The sequence below is a fragment of the Miniopterus natalensis genome, chromosome 10 (assembly GCF_054644295.1).
Source record: "Miniopterus natalensis isolate mMinNat1 chromosome 10, mMinNat1.hap1, whole genome shotgun sequence".
Lineage (NCBI taxonomy): Eukaryota > Metazoa > Chordata > Mammalia > Chiroptera > Miniopteridae > Miniopterus > Miniopterus natalensis.
In genome coordinates this window covers 9,910,242-9,933,592 of record NC_142090.1, presented here as the reverse complement: position 1 = coordinate 9,933,592, position 23,351 = coordinate 9,910,242, and the positions used below count along the sequence as shown (strand labels likewise).

The following is a 23,351-nucleotide window of genomic DNA, read 5'->3' as shown; positions in this document are numbered from 1 at the left end:
TGGGGGGGGGGGTGGGAAGGGGGGAGGAGGAAGAAAGCTGGGCTCACATATCTGGGGGGACTGGAGGCCACACAGTGGGAAACCGATTTACAAGAGCAGGAGGGGCCGGGTTAGGAGGACCCCACAGGCCAGGTGAAGGAGTTTGAAGCCCGGATTCATTTTCCGTTGCTGCTGTAACAAGTTGGCACAGACTTTGTGGCTTAAAACGTCACACGGTTCGTATCTCACAGTTCTGGAGGTGAAAGCTGTGTGGGGCTGGCGGACTCCTCTGCTCCGAGTCTCGGGCAGAAGGGAAGGTGTGGGCAGGGCCTCTCTGGGGGGAAGGACCCATTCTCCAAGCTCAGCCGGGTGGTGGGCAGAGCTGAGCCCCATGCGGCCGCAGAACGCACCTCGTTTCCTTGCTGGCTGGTCACCAGTGTCCTCAGCTTCTACCTGCTTCCCTCGGTCCTTGTCTTCAAAGCCAGCAGCCCAGGGACAAGTCCCTCTCACGCTCTGAGGTCCTCACCTTTTCTCCCTCCCAGCTCCCTGATCCCAGCTGGAGCCGTTTCTCTACTTTTAAGGACTCAAGTGATTCGATGGGGCCCACCTGCCGAATCCAGGACCATCTCCCCATTTTAAGGCCCCTGATCCTAATTACATCTACGCAGTCCCTTCACATTAGCATCTAATTAGCGCTTGGTGGAGTCACCAGGAGTTGGGGTCATCCTGGGGTCACTTTAGAATCCTGCCTCTCCCAAAGGGCCTTTAGCAGGCCAGGAGAGCCACGGAAGGCTTTTGTATTTGCTTTCTATTTTATTCCCATCTTTTAATAGATGACTTTGATGAGATAGAAAAATAACATCCAGAAAAGTTCATATATCAAAGTCAAGAAAAAAAATATCAGCCTCCCCAGAACCCCCTTGTGTCCTTCTGTTTTGCAGAAAAGGCTGTAGAAGCCATATGGGGACGATCAGGGGAAATCACATATGTTCTGAGTATTGGATGATATTAAGGTGATGGTTCTTGTCAGTGTGATCAGAGGACTGGAGTCATCTAAGAAAATGTCCTCAAGTAGTTGAGACTCTTAATGAAGTATCTGGGGATGAAATGTCAGAAGCCTGGGGTTTGCTCGAAAATAATTCAGCACAGGGAAAATGTAGCTGAATATCCATGACCGTCCGATCTGGGTGAGGAGCGAACCCGAGTTCGTCACACATCCTCTCTACCTACATGTGCATTTGGAAATTTTCCTAACAAGATATTTAAAAAGAAAACAAGCAAAATGCCCCCCCCTTGTTATTAAAGTAGCTTTGATTTGTTCAATTCCCAAATATTAACGGTATTTTAAAAATTAAAAAGCCTGAAGGGGAGACATACCAACCTATTAATAATGATTATATCTGAAGAAGGCAGATGGACCACCACTTTCCTGAACTCAAACACTAAAGATGAGTTTGGCCTATTTTCTATCTTTATATAAATGGAATCACATAATGTGTATTTTGTGTGTCTGGCTCCCTTCGCTCATTATTATCTTTATAAGATTTAGCTATGTCAAGTGTCGACTACTAGTTTTCTCATCTCATTTATTGTATAGTATTCCATTTTATGACTGCAACACAATTTATCAATTATACTGTTGATGGACATTTGGGTTGTTTGTAGTTTGGGGCTGTTATAAATAAAATAATGCTATGGACGTTCATGTAAATGTCTTTTGGTAAATGTATGTATGCATTTCTGTTGGGTAGAAGCCCAGGAGCAGAATTGCATATTTTCAACTGTCATAGATATCTCCCAACAGTTTTCCAAAGTGGCTGAACTAACTTGAATTCTGATCAGCAGTGTATGTAACAGTTCCGGTTACTCTACACCCTTCCCAACACTTGGTACAGTCAGTCTTTAATTTTAACCCTTTAGGTGGATTTGTAATGGTGAACCAGACCTCAGAGGGTTAGAAAGTGAGCTCCTATGTTCAGATGAAAAATAAAAAACTGTTCGTAGACGATTAGGATTCTTTTCTTTCTCTCCTGTTTTAAAAATTGTTATTTTACATATTTCTTTGGTTAGTGGTGTTAGTAGAAAGATAAGAGGTTGCTGGGGTGTTTTTCTCCCCACTAGCATTCAGAGTGGATTTACTTTAGTAGGCTTTCTCCAGATACTTCTTTCTTTAAAACTCATTTTGAAATAACTGCATTTTTCTTTTTCTGAAATAACTACATTCTTACCATATGACCCAGATCTGTAATGTGGTCCGTAAATATTTAGCATCCAATAGGTCTGCAAACCTTCCTCTTTTTTCCTGGGGTAATGAAAAGAGGGAGACAAAAATAGATTTAGTGGGTTAAGGCCAAACAAAGATGTCTCTAATATTTTAGAGATTAAATATTAATAAAATATCAAAAAATGAGGACAATATAGGATGTGGGGAGGAGAGATAACCACTGTGCTGAGTACACCCCACCCAAACCCATGATCATTTTTAACACATTCATCCCAGCCAGTCATGGGCAAGTACCCAAAGTCATTGAGTTTGTGATTCTAACCCTTTCACTCGCCCTCTGCTCCCGGGTGCCGGTGAGGGTATGGTGGAGAACAGGAAGATACATGAAAACCACTGTAAACTCATGGGAGATTCTTTTCATAAGAATATTAAAATGAAAAACCTAACATTTAAAAAGAGTGTGAGGCTTTTGTAAGGAAAAAAAAAGTCATAAACTTGAAAAGAAGACAGAACACCCAATTTCTTTTTGTGTCTTTAAGGTAATTAGCAAAAGTTCTTATCCACAGTCAGTACCTAGTAAATACTTTTGGATAAAAATAACTAAGGCTGGAGCTCTGGCCAGGTAGCTCAGTTGGTTAGAGCGTAATCCTGATACACCAAGGTTGTGGTTTCGATCTCCAGTCCGGGCACATGCAAGAAGCAACCAGTGAGTGCCTAAGTGGAACAACAAATTGATATTGCTCTCTCTCTCTCCTCCCTCCCCCCCTCTAAAATCTCTAAATAAATAAAAATTACCAAAAAAATAAATAAAGGATGAGTTCTATATTATTGACAGTAATGGATTTTATGTAAAGTTAGGAAAGCTTTGGGGGTTCTCAGCTGAAAACCATTAACTCCTCTCTCACAAATAGACCTGAGATCACAGGACCCCTTAAGAGAGACGAGTGTGGTCTGGGAGCCCAGGGTTTTGTTCTCACAGAGAGAGCTTGAAGGAATTTAGAGGCCTTTTGCTCCAGGAACCTGGAGGTCATTGTGGGTGGACTGAAGCAACTGACACTTCACTTTCACCAGCTTTGCATATTGGGGCCCTGGTTACTCATCAATGGAAACCTCTGATCGAGTCCTAACCTCCCACTGTCTAACACAGAATATGTGGCCCAGAGAGGTTAAGTAACTTGCCCAAGGTCACACAGCTGTTTGAAGGCAGAGCCAGCCAGGAGTCCAGGTCCGCAGAGCACCAGTCCTGAGTACTGGCCATCTAACTCTCTGCTATGTCCCCTTAGGTTTAGAGGTGACTATGGTCCCTCACCTCCCTAAGTTCACTGGAGATGCAGAAAGCTGAATCTGTAGTGAATCCCAATTAATCATACATTTTATCCTAATAAGTTATTTGGTGCTGAACCTTTGGGTACAGTCCAAATGGGTGGACTCATTTACCTCTTCCATGGTGTGGCCCTTCCTCAAACAGTCCCCGAGGCTGCAGAGGCTCCACTGCCCACAGCATCCTGCCCAGGCTCCTCTGCGTGGCTTCCGACGGCAGCAGAGTGGCCGAACCCACTGCACATCCCTGCCCCCGGTCTCAGCTGCCTCTGGCCGCCTCCTCCCTCCCCTTTCCTTGCTCAGTCTGTGCCTCACGTCTGCCCGAAAGCGGCCTGCGCGCCTCACGGTCTCCACCGCCTGCACGGCCGCCTGCTTCTCGGCGTCTGGCCTCTGCTGGGATCGATTCTTTCCCAGGTGAGTCTGTCTGTCTAACCAGGTTGCAAAAGGCTGCAAAACGCAGGGTCTCCTGCTTGCACGCCTGTAGCCACAGAGCCTCGCCACAGATGACTGCGGACAAGATCATTTAAGGGGCATGCCGGGCGGGCTGCAAGCTGGAGGCGACAGGCAGGCAGAAGGAAGGGAGAGGAGGAAGAAAGGGTATCAGGGGGTTGGGGGGATGGCCGGCTGTTACGGGAACTGTCTCCCCAAAATGCACAGGTTGAAGTTGTGGCCTCCAGGATGTGACTGTATTTGGACATAAGGCCTTAAAGAGGTAATTAAGTTAGAATGAGGTCATTTGGGTGGACCGTATCCAATATGCCTGATGTTTCTACAAAAAGAGATTAGGACACAGACAGACAGACAGCGGGCAGATGAAGTGAAGATACGAGGAGACGGCCATGCACAAGCCGAGGAGAGGGGCCTCAGAAGAAGCCAACTCTGCGACACCTGGAGCTTAGACTCCTGGCCTCCAGGACACTGAGAAAGCACCTCTCCGTGGTTTGAGCCCCTCTGTCTATGGGAAGGGAGAGGAGCGAACTGGGCCTCGGAGCTCTTCAGTCCTGGGGCGACCACTCCGCCCCACTTCGGAAGCCCACCCCGAAAGCGGTTGCAGTTGGGGCCTCGTGGTCACACAGCTGTTGTGGTTTTGAGTGAATTGCCCCTGCCAAGTATTTTTCACTTTGCCGCCAATTACTTTTTATACTATTGACAATCAAAATTTCATAGCCACCTCACCATCGTGTGCCAGTCTCTACCAAGCAGATTAGCTCCCTTGATTTAACCACAGTTGCCTGGCAACTAATTAGTCTTCCCACCACGCTTTGGGTCATGAGATGCGATGGTCAGTATCTTGGTGGGAAGGCAGGAGACAGCTGACACTGCCTTGTCGTAGCTTCCTGTCCTCTGAACCACGAGAGCTTATTTCCAAAATTCAGAAAATAAATGAGAAGAACAGAATCATCCTTAACCCTTTAGAAGAAAGCTTGGGTTTGTTGTTTCACAGTTAGGTTTTGAGGCACGTGTAATAAATTAGCAGTAACACTCCACAAAGAAAAATGAGAAGGCCTTACCAAAATGCAATTGTGAGTGGGGTTTGGGGGGATCTTTAATCCTCACAGTTTTTGCACTATTAATGAGCACACGCTATCCCACAGTAAGGTGTTCAGCAGCAGGCCAGGGGACAGGGAGATTACAGTGCTTTTGTCATCAATGATGTCCTGGGAAACCAATCGGACTGGCCCATCTCTCTCTCACTTGAGCGTAGGACACTTCAGAACTGCACACCTGGACACCACCTGACCTTCTGTGGCTACATGATCCCCAATATACTAAGATCTTGGTGGAGGGGGGTTCAAAGAGCTGTTGCTGCTCTGGACCCCTCCCCCATTAGATACAGAGCAAGATCTGGGTAAAGAACAGGATCCTCAACAACCTGGTGCAGCCACCGTGGAAAACAGACCGGGGGTTCCTCAAAACATTAAAAATAAAACTACCATATGACCCAGCAATCCCACTTCTGGGAATATATTCAAAGGAAATAAAGACTGGATCTGAAAAAGATATCCACACTCCCATGTTCATTGCCGCACTACTCGCAATAACATATATATAAAACAATGGGATATTATCCAGCCATGAGAAAGAAGGAAAACCTGCCATTTGTGACAACATAGATGGACCTCGAGGGCAATTATGTTAAGTGAAATAAGTCAGACAAAGACTATATGATCTCACTTAAATATGGAATTTTTAAAAAACCCAAACCTGTAGAAACAGAGAGTAGAATGGTGGTTACCAGGGGCTGGGGAGTGAAGGAAATAAAGAGATGTCCGTCAAAGCACACAAACTTCCAGTTAGAAGGTGCGTAAGTTCTGGGATTTAATATATAGCATGGTGACCATAGTTAACAATGCTCTGTCACGTCCTTGAAAGCTGCTAGGACAGTATGTGGCCCGAGAGGAGGGCTGAACGCTGAGGCACAGCTGAGTCCGGCAGCCCGTCGGGGCCGCGCACAGCCCCAGGCGTGCCCGGTCCTCGTGTGTTAAAGACGCTTCTTGCTGTTCCCCGGAGAAATGTTTTCTTCAACAGGTTCGCAAGGAATTCTATTAACACGGTGCCACTCAGCAAGCAAGAAACTGGCATGTACTACTGACAGGAGGGTTACGAAGCTGGGAAAAATATCTCAGAGGACAACTACAAAAATAAAAGAGCCCTACGCACAGAAATTAAAAGAGGTGAACCAGATAGAAAAGTAATAATTTTTAAAACTCCATTTAAAAAGTCATTTTTGAAAACATAAAGGAGATAGGAATAAATTTTATAAAAGATGTGCCAGATTTATATAAATAACTATAAAATCCAGCTGAGGAATATGAAAAGGCCTGACTAAGCAGGAAAATATACTTGTATCTGACCAGGAATATTCAATATTATAATATAAATACTCAGTAGTCTCTCTGTATTAACCCATAACTTCAACACAGTCCCAATTAAACTCTCACAGGGTTTTTTTTGGTGGGGAGGGTGGGGAGATCTTGAAAAAGTGACTTCAAAGTTGGTCTAGAAAAACAGGACTGAGAAAAATCGCTTGGGAAATTCTGAAAAAGAACTTTGACAGGGGGTACCCGCCCTAGACAGGAAGAATGTACTGCAACATCCTGTAATTAAACCATGACATATTGGACCAACAATTAACCTGTGTCCTTCCCCCAACAATATAAAATGCCTTGTTTAGTATATAATAAGCCCCCATATATATTTGAATCTACAAATGTATCATTAGAACACAACAGAAAATTTAAGCCCTGGCTGGTGTGGCTCAACTGGTTCCGTGGACCGAAAGGTCACGGGTTCAATTCCCAGTCAGGGCACATACTCAGGCTGTGGGTTCAATTCCCAGTCAGGGCACATACTCAGGCTGTGGGTTCAATCCCCAGTCAGGGCACATACTCAGGCTGTGGGTTCAATCCCCAGTCAGGGCACATACTCAGGCTGTGGGTTCAGTCCCCAGTCAGGGCACATACTCAGGCTGTGGGTTCAGTCCCCAGCCAGGGCACGAATAGGAGGCAACTGACCGGTGTTTCTCTCTCGTATGAATGTTTCTCTCTCTCTGTCTCTTTCTCTCTCTTTCCCTCCTCCCTCCCTCCCTCTCTCCCTCTCCCTTCCTTTCTCTCTAGAATCAATGAAAAACATATCCTTGGGTGAAGATTCTTTTAAAAAAATAAAAATAGATTCAAATATATAAGGGATGGATTATTCAATAAAAACATATGAGTGCAACTGGTGAGCCAGGCGGATGTGACAAAGCAGATCTGATCTATGTTTCTTATACCAGTTAAACCCGGACAGATCAATATTATCTAATTAAGTATGAAACCAAATTAACCCAATAGAGAGGAGAGGGATACATGAATGTTGCTGTAAAAAATAAGTTAGACACCAATAAAAAAAGACAATAGTAAAAACATTAATAAATCTAAATACAGCCTTAAAAATAACGTCTAAGTTATGGAAACTTATGAACAAAGTGAAACTAAAATACCAGACAAAAGGGATTTGGATGAGACTGGGGCAGATCAGAATTAGCATCTTTTAAGGTCCTGATATTGATCAGAAGGCAGATGAAATTACCAAATAACATTAGATATTCTAGGTATACTTTTTCAATAGTTAAGGGCTACCTGTAATGATAAAAGAAACAGAGTACATAAATCCCAAGCCAGTAGAAGGAAATATAGAGGTGGGGAAAAGATAAAGAAAGCAGAAAAGGAAAGACACAGTTAAGAGGAAATTTAAAATAACAGAAGCAAATCCAAATACATCAGCGATCACCATACATCTAAACGGATTGAACTCATTATTAACTGAGTAAAAAAAAAAAAAAATAAGCATCAGCTATATATTTACAAGAGATACATTTAAAGCACAGCAGTATAGAAGGTTATCGGAAAGGGCTGGAAAAAGATACACCAGGAAAATATTAACCAAAGCCAGTGTGGATATGTGAATGTGAAAGAAAACAGAATCTGAGGCCCGAAGCAATATAGGGATAAAGAAATACTTCAAATAATAAGATTCACCCACATACAGAATAAGCCAGTCATATACTAGGATGCAACAATAGAGCCTCAAAATATATGCAGGAAATGCCTCCCCTATAAGTAGCAATGAACAAAGCCATCACCTTACTGGGAAACTGTTAAGCAGGCAAAATCTAGACCAAGTATCATATATTTATATGATACAATTAAATATAAATATATATGTAAATATAAAATATAAATATAAATGTAAATATAAATATAAATAATATAAATGTAAATGCAAATGTAAATAATATAAATATAAATAATTAAATCCAATGAGAACACACATTTTCTTCTGTTAGGGACAGGAAAAACATGTATTGTATTTATTTTTGTATCCCAAGAGCTAGATAATGCATGTCACATAACAGGCTTTCATAAATATTTGTAGATAAGTGAATACAGGCAGGTCAGCCATATCTTCCCCACATCCCTAGTGCACTAAGTCTTGGTTCTACCCCAACCCATCCCCATCCCCAAGGTGGGTGTTATCTCTCTGCCTGAGTAATACACAGTCAGTAGATTAATACCTATTAATACCAACTCTTCAAATAGTACCTCGGGATTTTTTTCTTTTTTTTAAATTTAATTTAAGAACACAATCTTTTTAAGGACACTCAGAACATTAATAAAAAGTCACTAGGTAGGGGACAAAAGGAAAGTCTCAATAAATCCCAAATAACTGAAGACATCTTCTGACCAAAAAAAATGCAATTAAATTCAAAACAAAGAATAAAGATTATTAACAGATAGCTCACTGGTTAAAGAGAAGCTGGTAACAGTTACAAAATAGAAATAAAAATAAAATCACTCTGTAAGAAAACTTGCTGAATGCAGCTTAATGATTTATTAAAATAAGAAGGACTGGAAATAAATAAACTAAGTACTGGTCTCAAGAACCAGAGGTTAGGAGAACACACAAGCCAAGGAAGAAAACACAATGAGGAGAAGTTGATAAGACCACCAAAAAAATCAATAAAGAGAACACAACTGAAAAACAATCTTGTTCTTTGAGGTTTAATGAAACAGACAAACCTCTACTAAGACAGACCAAGAAAAACGAGAAAGGCACAAAGAAATGATATTTAAAAATGAAAAAACAAATCTCACACAGATTTCTCACAAGACACTAGGAACAATTTCTATCAATTTGAAAACCTAGATGAGTCAGACAATTTTTAAAATACATGTATTACCCAAATTGACTCAATTAAAAGCGTTAAACATAAGTAGACTCTAACCCTTAGGTAAATTTAAAATGGTTTTAAAAACTCCTTCTAACACCCCCTAATTTCCCCCGCCACTCACCTCAAAATAAATACTAGGTGTAAACTGCTTTATAGGCGAGTTTTAGTAAACACTCAAAAGAGGTTCATTCCTCTCTTGCAGATACTATTGTTGAGATGTCGAGAGACAGGTGAGGAAGGCGGGACAGGTAAGGAAAGTGACTTTGGTCAACTCCTCCAGGGGCCTGTGACTGAGCCGCCTGCAGGTGGGTGAAGCGGGTGTCTGGGCTGGTGTGTGAAATGAAAGCAGATTTCCCTGAGAGCCCTGGAACCATGAGATTTTTAAATGCCAAATTTTGTTTTTTAAAAATCATTTAATGAGGTTTATAACTTTGATGTCAAAATAAGACAAGGCCAGTATAAGAAAATTAAGTTAGAAAACAATCTCTCACCTATAAACAATGATGCCAATCCTGTGACTAGCTGGGCAAGGTGGGGTCTTATGCCCATTTTATTGATGAGGAAAGTGAAGGTAGGTAACTGACCAGGCTCCCTAGGCCATCCAGGGGCAAAACTAGAGAGCTAAGGCCCCTTCCCTCTAGCCGTCCACGACGAAGGGGATTTCTGGTGGCCCCCACCGCGGGTGAAGCCCGCCCTCTGGGCACTCACCAGGATGGGCTCCACCAGCTGTCCCTCGGGCATGTCGGAACGGTTCATCCTGGCGATGTGTTGCAGCGTAGCCAGGGCAGCCTGCGTGTTCCCCGTGGAGACATTGAAGCGAGCAGATTCGGGAATGAACTGGGCACCGGTGACAAAGAACATCAGAGTTGCAGCTGCTATGAACCCCAGGGGCACGGCTCATGCTGGCTCAACATACTTGTTAATACAACGAAATTCTTACATCCAGTTAGTAAATATTCACTCCCCGAGGCTCCCAGTGCCCCTCCACTGCTCTGTCACCCAGTCCTTTGCAGGACTCCCAGGATGTCCCCACAAGGCAACTGCCTGAAGGGTGACCATGGGCAGGCGCCTCCAGCGCCCACAGGGTGGAGGAATCAGCCCTGACTGTCGAGGCCCTTACCCCGCTGATTGCTGTGTATTTTGACACCACACTGGGCACCGTACAGGCCTCCACCGAAGCTGGGACCTGGACAATCAACTTGGCCTGCGCCCTGCCACTGGTGCCTCATACCCAGTCTAGGCCCATTGGTCCTTCCTCCGAAAAGCATCTCCCCCAGGAGCACCCCGCCCCCCATTCCCACGGCCAGTGGGCAACGAGGTCCTCCTCGTCTCGCACTGGGATTATCCTGGTACTTTAACTGCTTTTCTGCCCTCTCCTGCCCAGGCTCCAGCCAGCCCTGTGCCAGCTTCCCAGCACGTAGCCCTCCTCACGCCTCCAGCGCCCCTGGCCTGCGACGCCCTTCCTGATCTGGGCACAGGCCGGTCTTCCAGGCCTCCCCCCAGCACCCTCCCCCCAGCCACCTGCTCTCCCCCCCCTTCCCCCTCGGCCAAATTCTGCACATTCACACCTCGGACAGGCCTTGCACATGAGCCGCCAAAATGCCCTTTCCACACAGGCTGATTGATATGGATACTTAAATAAAGGAAAGAGGCGGGTGTGGGGCCAGCTGGAGGGCAGGAGGAGGGGGCCCCGGGAGCTCCCTCACCTTGAAGGCCAAGATGAGGACGATGCCGGGAATGGAGGCGATGCGGATGAGCCAGCGCCACCCGATGGTGGGGATGACCACAGAGGCCAGGCCTATGATGAGCAGGGAGCCCGCCAGCCAGAAAACCTGGGGCAAGAGCGCAAGGTGAAATCCCTCCTTCCCCGACGGGCTCCACTCTTCTCTCGGGAGATGCCCCCTCCTGCATTTTACGGCCGGAGAGGGTGAGATGGGAGGAGGGTCTTTGACTGAGGAGCCAGGGTTCAGGTTCTACTCAGGACCTGGATGAATGCAGAAGTGACTTCACTTCTCCACGGCTTCGTTTGCTTGTCTGTGAGCAGGAGTCTCAGCTAGACAGAGGGTCAGTGTCACCAAAGTTTTACAAATCTGGGACCCCAGACATTGAGGTTTTCTTCCCCTTGAATAACTAATTCTCTGATTCATAACTCAAGGTACAAAGGAAAACACTGTGAAGAGATTTTCTTCTCCTACCTTCCTGCCATCCAGTTTCTCCTCTCAGAAGGCATCAGCACTCAGTTCCCTACAACCTTCTAAAGCTGTTCTAAACATATCCAAGCCAATAAGAGTATAGTATTATGTGCTTCTCTTTGTTCACAAATAGTATAAATAATGCCTGCACTTTGCTTTTCACACTAAAAATATAGCATGGAGATCATTTCATATCAATAAATAGCATGGCAGCCGGTTCTGACCAGACCCCATTTGTTGGAATTAGGACAATTCTGAGTGTTCGGCCTCAACATAATTTCCCATCCGGAAGACAGAGTATAAATGACGACTCCATTCCACCCCACAGAGATGGGGAGAAGATGATACCATAAACGACCCTTTGGGGGACTACTTAGGGGTGACTACTTCATCGCCAAGGAATTCTGTTACAAAAAAAACAAATAAGATTATTTCAGGCAGTGATAAGCTCAAAAAAAAGAGTAATGTGATGGCGAGGGACTTGAGTGATCAGGGAGGACCTTTCTGAAGGGGCAACAGATTTCCTATCTGTAGCAAACCTTTGCAGTAGACCAGGTGACAGTTGATGGGCATTGAACGGGATTTTAGTCGTGAAATGGCCAAAAAAAAATTAACTTATGGATATGGCACACATTTTAGAGGTCAAGGGGACAGGACTGATGGACACTGCGGTTGAGGGTCCAGTGATAGGGGATGAATCTGTAGGACTTGGTGAGTCACTGACCGGGAGTGAGGGAAAGGGAAGGGTACAGGGAGGTTCTTGAGTTTGTGGCTCAGGTCACTGAAGGGACAGCATTTGCTATCAGCTGGAAGTAGGCAAGAGTCTTCAGAGGAAGATGAAGAGGTTAGTTCTATGAATGTGTGTTTGAGGAACCTGTAGGATGCTCAAGTCGCCATTGAGTAATTGGCCACCGGGGTCTGAAGTTCAAGGAGGTGCTCTTGGTGGTGGATAAAGATGTTGGGGGTCATACGCACATAGGTGGCTAAGACATTGGAGTAAATTAGCTGACCCAAAGAGACCTGGAAAATAAGACGAGCAAGGAGAACACAGGACCAGGAAGCACGCTGAGGAGTGAGTGGCAGGTGCGAGAGAAAACGTCCACAGGTGACCTTGAGGGGACCGTACCAATTACATAAATTAGACGTGAAATCCAGCCCCTAAGTAGTAAAAGTGTGTGTGTCCATCTCAACAAAGATCAGAGGAAGAACTCTGGGGGGAAGGCAAAGAGCTATTCAGTGTTTGTTAGGCTCTAATTTGCTGTTGTTGTTGCCTAAATTTAGTGTCAGAAAAATTAAAAATAAACTTAAAAGCAGTATCCAACTACTTTATGTGTTGTCAAATATATAATGCGTCAGCGGGAAGGGTTGTCTCTTTCCTGGGACCTCTGAAAGGTCAGCGCTTTTGGACAACGATGGCATCAAAGACGGTTCAAGGGCACCTAGATTGACGCAGCTTCTGGATGCAAAACCTCTCAGCAGTGACCAGCAGGGCCGGAGGGGGGCTTGAGAGCTTCCTAATCTCACCGGGACAAACGGCTCATCCGGGAGGTGGCAGGATGACATGTTCCCATGGGCACGGGTCAGTTACAGATTTGCAGACACACTGGTATCCCTGGGAGGGGAGACACCCTAAAAGGGGTGGGGGCTGTGTCCCGCCATAGAAGATGTCATCCCAGAGGCCTCCCTGGGCTTCTGTCGTCCCAATGAGATCGGCACTGCAGTGTTTCCTGGTTATGGAGGGAGGGGTGCTGTTTTCTTTTCTTTTCTTTTTTTTCCCACACTAATGACATTTTTTTTTTTTTTTTTTTTTTTTAAATTTAATTTAATTTTTTTTAAGGGGTGCTGTTTTCTACGTGCTCTGCTGGGTGATACACAACTAGACCTGGCTCAGAAAACCCTGGAAGCTCTGCTGTCAAGCTTTCCTAATGCTCTCTGGTTGGGACCGAGCAATAGGCAAAGCGCTATTCAAAGACCAACCAGCCAGCCAGAAGGAAAATCGTGCGCCTCCTGTCCCCTAGGGTCAGAAGACTGGATAGAGTTCCTGTGTTACCTTACCTGGGACAAGGGGAGCATGTAGCCTCGATATTTCGTAGGCAAAAATTCAGTCTTTATGATCAGCCTAAACAGAGAGAGGAGAAAAATTAATTTTGTTTTTAGAAAACCAAATAACTTCTTTCAACAATTGTACTTTTTCTTGTCACAGAGATAAAGAATCAGAAATCGTGGCCATTCATCGTTGTGAAATGGTAAGAAAGACGCCTGCTGTTCTCTGCCCTGGTTCCCGCCAGTGTTTGGGCTTTGGCTCTGCTTTCCTGACACGAGCTCCTAAGACCCTTGAAATTTCCCAGGTGATGGTGATGCCAGGCGGCACCCGGGGGCCAAAGGGAGGCCTCAGCCTGAGCCAGGGCCTTGTGCTGAGTGAGATGGAATTCAAGAGCGTGACAAAGACCTAGCAAAGCACAGGAAGTTTATCAAAGCGACAGCACGCACTCGAGAAGTGAGAGCAGGCGACCTCGGAGAAAGAGATGCGCGGGGGTGTCTGGGTGGCAGGGTTTTATTAAACATGGGCAAGGGTGGGGGACAGGGTGGTCCTCTGCTCTGACGCTGGTGGGGTGACTGTCTACACGGCTCGTCTTTGTCTCTCCTCTCCAGATAGCGATTTCTTTTTGGTCCTTCCAATTCCAGGACATTGGGGAGGGGGGGAGGGAAACAGGTGGTCAGTGAAGGTTGCGTCTGTGACCTTCCTTGGCTCCCTGTCCTAACTTTCCTGCCTCAGTAGGACCATCTTCTGTTCTAATGAGGTAACTCTCGGTGGGCTCCTCGGTGGGGGCTGGTCACTAGAAAGGCTAAGCCATGATGAGGAAGGTGGCACGCCCAGGCCCACCCCGTCCCTCCAGAGAAGGAGAGGGATTGGAAAACGAGTTAAGTGACACCTCCATAAAATCTCTAAAGTGTGGCCTTCAAAGACCTTCGGGTTGGTGAGCGCATCCCAACTCCACAGGGACTCAGGAACCCCCTGGGCTCAGAACCCACCCTCCTGGGCCTCTCGCCCTGCGTGTATCTTTATCTGGCTGCTCATTTATATCCTTTGAAATATCTTTTGTAATAAATAATCCTCTTGCAATAGTAAGTGAACTGTTTTCCTTGGTTCTGGCAGCCACTTAGCAAATTCTCAAACCCGAGAGGGGGGTTTGTGGGAGCTTCCGATTTGTAGCCAAGTCAGACAGAGGTTGTGGGTAAGCTGAGGACCTACTATGGGCAAGTGGTGTGTGAAGTGGGGGGGGGGGCAGGCTTGTGGAACTGGACCTTTAACCTGTGGGACCTGCACGAACTCTAGCGAGGGTCAGAACCGAACTGAACTGTAGGACATCCAGCTGGTGCCAGAGACTTGGTGGTGGGGGGAAAACAATCCACACAGCTGGTGTCAGAAATATTGTCAGAAACAGTGAGTGCAGGCGTTGAAGGAAAACAGAAGAGAGTTTTTCCTGGACAATCATACATCAAAATATCATCGTGACAGCTGGAAAAAGGAATATACACGGAGCCACTTCTAAATGGAGTTGGAGCTCCCATCCCGGAGGGACCGCCCTGCGCATCTCACTCCACAATCCTCTGGAACGTGGAAACCGTGAAAACTGGGCCAAATGACCTTTGGACGGAGCCTGGGGCAGCGTTGCATCCAAACAACTGTTTGCAAAGATAACAGGAAGGCGGCAAATTAAAGTCCATCTTCAGGTCAGTCCCTGCGTTGGCTTATCTGCGCCCGTAGGAATTCCTCCGTGGCTTCTGGGGCCGCAGGAATCCTTCCTTCTAGGCAGTAACCGTCCCCTTCCCTTTCTCATAAATGCTGCGGCCCTCACCTAACGGGAACTAGGATTTTCCCTTGGCTCAAATAAACATTTGTTGCCTGTTGCTGTGGCTTTTTATTTTCAGGTTAACAACAGCTAATATCCACATAGGAAGGCAAGGAGTAAACTTAAAAACTGCTCCTCTGTCTACTTTTTGATGCGTGATGCTATGGGATGCTTCTATTCCCAGCATTACTGGGAGTCAGCGTTGTTGGTTTCCGGTTCTCTCTTACTATTTGAGAGGTATGGGTCTATCTCTTTTGCCGAGAGAAATGTTGGACATACGTCTTCCCAAGTCTGAGTCTCTTTTCTAAAATGTACTTGGGAAATTAAAATACAACCAAGAGCAGGTAGCTCCCTCAACTAATAATGACAGTCAAAGCATAGGTTTCTAATTAAGTACGTATTAATTCTGTGAATGGAATAAATGAGCTCACATTCCAGCAGCCTTCTGTTGCAGTTATTAGCAAAGGTTTGGGGTTTTTAATGTAGGTATTTATTGGGCTACCCTCCGAGGGATGTTTTAAAGTTCTTCTAACTTGACTCCTCCAGGCGCCAAAGAACAAGTGATGCTTAACCCACGCCCCAGGGAAGAACAGTTCCTTCCCTAAAGGTAACAATTAGGTGCTTTGAGGTCTCCTAATATATTCCAAGGGAACTTGTTCCAAAGCACCCAGGAGAGAAACCTGAGGGGCCCTGTTAATTTAAGGGAGGCTCCAAACTGCTGAAAATTTAGCATCAGCCCTCTCACATGCACACACAAGATACCGCTCACTCATCCAAGGGTATCTTTCAATACGGCACACCCTGCTGTGCAAATTCATTTGACACTCTCTTAAATTACAGGGCAATCACGCTTTTAAACGGCTATTCCTAAATGTCCCAGGTGCTTGTGGTCAAACTAAACTCTTCCAACAAATCCTCAAGGAATGAATAGGTTGTGTTTGGCTTGATGTTTTTGTTGCCAACCTCCTACGGCACTTTTTGTTTAGCATTTAGTCTAACAAAATAGTATTTATTTTAAAAATAATGAGCCCTGGCTGGTTGGAGCATCACCCCAAACTCCGAGGGATGGCAGGTTCAATCCCTGGTCAGGGAGCATGCGGGAGGCCACCACCTACCGATGTTTCTCCCTCACATTGATCTCTCTCTCTCTTTCCTTTCCTCCCTCCCCTCCCTCCCATCTTTCTTTCCTCTCTGAAAAAAATCAATGGAAAGCATTTCCTCAGGTGAGGGAAAAATCATAATATAATGAGCAGCCTTAGGAACAAGAAAGCTGAAAGCTGACACCCACTCAATCCAGCCGTCTGCTGGCCTGACTATCGGTCATCGTTTTGATGAGCCAATAGCAACCAGAGAAATAAGCAATCATCATTTAAGAAAAATTTGTTTTAAAAGCTCAAAACTAATTAGCACAGATGAAATCCATAGATGTACCACTTATTGATGCTATCAGTTAAGCACAGCGTGTGTGCCAGGGCACGTGGGTGTATGTGCCTCTCCCTTGGGGTGAAGACTTTACCCTTGGGAGTGGCCGGACACACCGCAGCCCACCATCGCCCGCAGGAACACAAACCAGACGTAGGAGGGAGAGAAGGAGGTCAGCAAGGAGAAGTAGGCGCCCCACAGGAACGACAGGAACAGGATCTGAAGCAACAAAGAGGTTAGTAATGGGACCCGCCCCCAGGGAGCATGGGGGCACCTCACTGCCGAAGGCCATTCCCGTCCAGAGGTTTGCTTCTCCGGGGGGCTGGCCTGCAGCGAGCTCACTGACCCGCCCCCATCATCAAACAGCACGACCCCCGACTTTCTATTGTCCGAAAGCCCAGGCCACCCGGGGACCTGAGACCCTCCGAACCTGCAGAGAATTTTTCTGAGTTTGTTTGAGGCAAACTGATGACATCTGGCAGGGAGCAAGATCTCACATGCTCTGGGCTTCCTTCCATACATTTGGAGTTAAGGAGGGAAGGGAAGGGGGATGTCGTGGAGGCGAGAGAAAGCAAGGAGGGGAAATCTCTGCGGGTGGGATGCAGGATAGCTCTGTGCTCCCGGAGGGCGGTGGAAGGACCACTGGGGCGTTTCAAAGGGGTGGTGACCCAGATGCACAAGAACAATGCCAGGGCCTGCTTAAGGAAGTTAGAGGCCGGGGACATGCCTGCCCACCATGACCGGCCCAGTTAGGAATTTGTGATCACGTCACCCTGTGAGGTCACTTTTGTTCACTGGACATGCCAGCTTTATGAAAGCCCCTTTTCCACTCACCATTCTAAGTTTAGCCCATCCTTTGAAATCCCAGACCTGCGTAGAGAAGGCAGAAACTTGCCCTCCCTGCTCGCAGGATGCCAGGAGCACAGGAAGCCTTGTGTTAGGATGGGTATAAGGAGGGAAATTAAGGTATTTGCCTTTTCTCTAATTGTAAGAATAATACAAGTTCATAGTAGAAAGTATGGGGGGGGAAAAAAGAAACAGAAATAAAAACATTTAAATCACCCTTGATTCTCTAACCCAGAGAAAAATACCGTGGATATGATTTTATCCTATTTTTCCTGTTTGGAAGGGAAAACATTTTTAAAATTGATTTTGAGAGAGAGAGAGAGAAACATCAATGATGAGAGAGTCATTGATGGGCTGCCTCCTGCACGCCCCCTACTGGGGATCGAGCCTGCAACCCGGGCATGTGCCTTGACCGGGAATTGAACCATGATCTCCTGGATCCTGGGTCAATGCTCAACCGCTGAGCCACACCCAGCCGGGCCAGAAAACTTATATTTCTAATGGCTGTAAAATATGCCGTTGGAAACATGTACTACGCCACATATAATATAATGCATAAACCTTTCCCCTATCATTGAACGTTGAAGTGATTTCACATTTTCTATTAAAATGAGCTGGGACGGTGAACGTGCATAAATCTTTGTGCTTCTCCGATGATCTCAACAGGCTAGGTTTCTGGAATGACAACTGTCAGATGAGGATAGATGTTCTCAAGGTCCTTTTTAAAAAATATATTTTTATTGATTTTTAAAGAGAGACGAAGGGAGAGGGAGAGCGAGAGAGAAACATCGATGTAAGAGTGGATGGATTGGCTGCCTCTTGCACGCCCCCTTACCTAGGATAGATCCCTGCCGGGGGAATTGAACCAGCAACCTTTTGGTGCACAGGGCAATGCCCAACCAACTGAGCCATACTGGCCAAGGCTCAAGGTTCTTGATTCACACTGACAAACTGACGGTCAGAAAAACGATACCAATAGTATGAGAGGGCATCTATACACTTGCAGGCTTCTCTAAGAATGAAAGAATTTGATGTTTGAAATAAATTTGATAAGGAAAGAATTATATCTGGCTTTTGAGGAAATAAACAGGTGCTTAAGCTAGTCTGGCTAAAGCAGTAACCACGAGCCTCCTTGAGTTCCTCACTGAGGCCCACCGTGGGGGCTGGCCTCCACACCTTCTGCAGAATTTCAAACCCAAAGGTCAGTGATGACAGAAAACAGTGTCTGTTCTTTCAATATCCACATGAAAATGCATCTTAGACAGTTCCAAGGCCGCTTAATTGCTTCCAGACCCAACCTTATCTTTCCTATCCATTCTCTCCAGGGGCACCGCTATGACCCAACCTATCTTTCTGGTGCATTCCTTCCACTTGATGTAAAACTGTCGCACTGAGTTGCACACGCCCTAGCTGAAGCTCCGGACCTGCCAGATGTACTTCTGCTTATTTTTCTGCCTACCTGAGCGCCGCCCACCTCTCCAAAGTTAGAGCAGTTCTGGGCCTCTTGAAGCTTTGCTCCTGGGCTGTGGCCCTCAGAAAGGCCCAAATGAAATTCTTTGTTAAATTTACAGAGATTCCGTTTTCTTTTCATCGATGCTACATAATTTTGCTTCTGACAACTCCTGTGATTGAATGTTTTTCAAGGTCTCTTAACCATGTGTACTTCTTTTGTGAGAAGTACAAAAGAGCACATGCCTTTTTGTGCTCTTTACATTTTTTTTTTTTTGAGATACTTGTGTTTCCATAAGTGCCTATGATATTTATTTTGTGTACTTCAAAACAGCAGCCAATTCTATTAATGTTTTCCTCTGGGGCTTCTCCCTTTGAGTTTATGCTTCCAGGGGCCTTCCCCATGAGAAAACAGACAAGAAAAGAAGAGAGACCTGGGTTTGTAATCAGAAGACATCGATTTGTCTTAACGTTTAATCATCGCAGGTACATGACCGTGAGCTAGTGGCTCAGTTCCAATGTGAAGCTGCTATGTTTCTATGTGTATTCCCACATTCTAACATGTTCTAACTATGCACATCCACCAACTCCATACCTGAACCACAGGGACCAAGTATGGGGACAGGTACCTCAGGAAAGCTGAGAAAGTAAGAAGACAGGCCTGGAATTTGGCCATGTGATGTCAGAGGAGGGCATTTCTACACGTTTTTAAAAAACATTTTTATTGATTTGAGAGAGAGAGAAAGGGAGAGGGAGAGAGAGAAACATCAATGTGAGAGAGGAACATCAATCAGTCTGCCCCCCATACCACCCAGACTGGGGATCAAACCCACAACCTGGGCGTGTGCCCCGACCTGAAATCAAACCAATGACCTTCTGGTACCTGGGCCGATGCTCAGCCAACTAAGCCACACCGGCCAGGGCCATTTCTGCACTTTCTATCTTGGGTGTTGATAGAGAAATGTCCACTAAAGAGAAGCAGTGGTCCCCTGGCCAGTGTGGTGCAGTTAGCTGAGTGTCATTCCACGCACCGGGAGGTCTCCGGTTCGAGTCCCCACCCAGTCAGGACATGTGCCCTCGTTGCGGGCTCCATCCCCAGTAGGGGGCATGCAGGAGGCAGCCACTGATGTTTCTCTCTCTCTCCCTCTCCCTTCCTCACTCTCTAAAAAATCAATAAAAACCTATTTTTAAAAAGAGAGAAGCAGCCCAGCTGGAGTGGCTCAGCGGTTGAGCATCGACCTAGGATCCAGGCAATCGGGGTTCGATTCCTGGTCAGGGCACATGCCCAGGTTGTGCGCTCAACCCCCAGTAGGGGGCTTGCAGGAGGCAGCTAATCAATGACTCTCGTCATTGATGTTTCTCTCTCCCTCTCCCTTCCTCTCTCTGAAATCAATAAAAATATATTTTTTTAAAAAAAGAGGAAGAGAGAGAGAAGCAGAGGTGACATGGCCACAAAACAACACACAAAAGAAAATTGCAAATCACCCTTCCAGGCCAACCTACCTTCCGGCGGCCGTATCTGTCAGCCAGGAGGCCAAAGAGGATGCTGAAGACCATGTAGCCGAAAAACACCATCTGGAGGCGGGGGTGAGAAATATTGTCCTCTGAGCAGAGTTGTGCTAACCTGCTAATTCACTGCACTAAGCACCCATCCACCTCAATTACAGGTAGATTAGAAATGTGCACGCGTGGGGGCGCAGAAGGGGTTTTCACAGAGATCTCCCCTGCCTCCCTGGAGCCTGTTCAGGGCTTCCCCAGGCTGAGGCTTCCCCTTGGGGGACCTCACACCTGGAAACCCTGCCACCAGGTGGAAGAACAGGCGACTGCTTTCCCTCCCACCCAGCGGGACAGCATTGGCCCTACTCCACGCAGATGTACAACTGTGAATTTCCATTTTAGTAACTTGGGAAACTCCATTCACTCGTGCTCTCATTCCACACACGAGGTGAGACTTCCAGAAGCAGTCTCCTTTATGTTATTACAGGCAAACAGAAACTTTAAACAAATACCCAAAGCGATCATTCTTTTAGGAACACTCCTCGAATCTAATCCAAACCTACCTCTTTTCCTTACTTGTTCTCACGATGACCTGTCCTAAATAAAACTCAAGACCCTGGATATAATACAGCGGTGCCTCGGTTTCCGAATGGGATCCGTTCAGAAGCCCGTTTGAGCTCTGAAACGTTTAGAAACCAAGGGATCCGCAGCCGACAGCCCGGCCTCGGGACCTTGCCCTTAGCAGAAGCCGCGGGGCATGTTCGACTTCCGAGGCGGGTTCGAAACCCGAAGGATTTCCTCCCGGGTTTACGGCGTTCGTAACCCGAAATGTTTGTCAACGGAGACATTTGAAAACCAAGGCACCATTGTACCAGCATTTTAACTCGGCCTGAGTGATAATCTGACGTCCATGCCTTCAGCAGCTCCAACCTTCTAGAAAGATCCCTGCTTGCTTCCAGGGCAATCGAAGGCAAGGTGGTGGCTGGCATTTCTAACACGTTTTCAGTGAAGATCTGTTTCCCTCCGCTCCCGCTTTGCTTTCCCTTCCTCTGTTTCTTCCTTGCCCTTCCTAAGGGACCCTCAGGCCCATTTCTTCCACGGGGAACTATAAAAAAACATTGCATCTATTCTCCAATGACAGAAGCCATGCATTTCCTCTGGTTTTAAAAGCCAGTGGTTTCTAAATGCCAGTCCTGGGGTACATGCTTCGCCAGAACAAAATCTAATCAGTCCTCTGCAAAGTTGGTAAAACCAAGGACAATGGGACACGTTTTGCATAAATCTAAATTTATTAAACAGGAAGGGCTCTTTTTATTCTGGAATAATTTGCTTTCTGATTGTTGGTAATAGTGGGCCCTTCTGTTTTTGAAAGACGACAGTTGTTGACGGCAAGATTTTCTGCCTCCTTCCCTTCTTCTTCTAATGACCTCACTTGCCAAATATATATGTGTTTTAATGTCAATTTTTTAAAAATTATATCAGTTGGTGAATCCCAAAATTTGGGTTCCCCTGGAATTAAGTCTCTACAGTCAGGCACCACTTAGTGGTCAGGACACACTCTGAGAAATGCATTGTCAGGTGATCCTGTCATCATGCTAACCCCACAGCGGGCACGGACATAAACCCAGATGGCACAGCCTCCTCCGCACCGAGGCCGCATGGAATAGCCTAGAGCTCCCGGCCACAAGCCTGCACAGCCTGTTACTGTCCAATCAACACAAGATTAAATCACGCACAAGGGAATGTGACACAGGCCAGACACGAGGTAAACACGAGATGGACAAGGCTGCTGCTGGTGTAACACCCACACTGGTCTACAGCAAACTTACTTCCACTTTGCAGCAAAATTTGGTGTGCAATTCCTAACGCTATCCATATGGGCTCTGAGAAAGGTTGCATGTGTAACGCAAGCAATTCAGTTTGGTGACTGGTTAAGTCACTATGGCCACGCGAAGTAGTCTCTTAGTGATCTGAACTAATAGTTAATAGTTAAAGCGTATCTAACCCATGGCTTAAGTGTTACCTTCTCTAATTTGCATTTTTCTCTTTGGGGCTTTTGCTAGGAGCTGGAAATAAGCAATTCAAAGTTATGCTCTCCAGGAGAAAATAAAGATGCTAGTTGGGGCCTGCAAACCCACGAGCTTTGAAAGCCAAAAGACCAAGTGGTGGGGTATCCTTTGGCTCTCGGCCCTGTGGATGGGGAAGGGGGGTGGAAGCCCTGGTCCTCAGTTGGCTCATCTGCAGCACAGGAAACAGGCACTCACCGTGGTCACTAATGCCACCTGCCAGTTCTCCAGCTGCCATTCACAGCGGATGACAGGAGACACAACCGCTATTAGCATGATCTCCATGGCCTCTGCAACCTAAAGAAGGAGGGAAAACACCATGTCCGAGTGCCAGCCTGTCATCGCTTCTTCCCACGTCCACCTATTCATCAGCTTTCTGGCACTAACCGCTTCCTTCCCCTCCCCCATTTAGGGAGCACCCATTGCACACCCACTTCTCACTACCTGGACACTTTTAAATGGCCCCCAGACTTATGGCACATGTTCCCTCGCGATGGGGGGTTCGTGCATTTGCACTGCGACACTCTGAGGGTGTTGTGCGGAGGCCAGTCACTCAGCCAGTGGCTCGCCACCACCATCCACACCAACTAGCTTTGTTGTTTTATACTAATCATCAGGAAGCTGCCAGGGCATACCCCTTGCAAAGGATGGATTTTTCAACTAGTCCCTTATTCAACAAGTTGGGGTGGGGAGACAGGGTTCATGAAAGCTAGAAAACAATAAAGCGACAAAGACACACAATACGAGGTCGTCATCAGGAAGAGTGTCTACTTAGCACACTTCGTGTAC

The 23,351-nt window shown here is 46.2% G+C and overlaps 1 protein-coding gene across 1 annotated transcript in view; it reads right to left on the bottom strand.

Annotated features, from left to right (window-relative positions):
* The window catches only part of SVOPL (SVOP like), a 45,020-nt gene that overhangs the window by 17,893 nt on the left and 3,776 nt on the right, over window positions 1-23,351 (bottom strand). The window contains exons 3-9 of the mRNA XM_087821379.1: window positions 22,761-22,859; window positions 20,503-20,574; window positions 16,799-16,923; window positions 13,484-13,547; window positions 10,943-11,068; window positions 9,945-10,073; window positions 2,208-2,281 (exon numbers count right to left, since the gene is read on the bottom strand). Of these exons, the coding sequence (XP_087677505.1) occupies window positions 2,208-2,281; window positions 9,945-10,073; window positions 10,943-11,068; window positions 13,484-13,547; window positions 16,799-16,923; window positions 20,503-20,574; window positions 22,761-22,859 (689 nt within the window). The remainder of the gene's footprint in view (window positions 1-2,207; window positions 2,282-9,944; window positions 10,074-10,942; window positions 11,069-13,483; window positions 13,548-16,798; window positions 16,924-20,502; window positions 20,575-22,760; window positions 22,860-23,351) is intronic.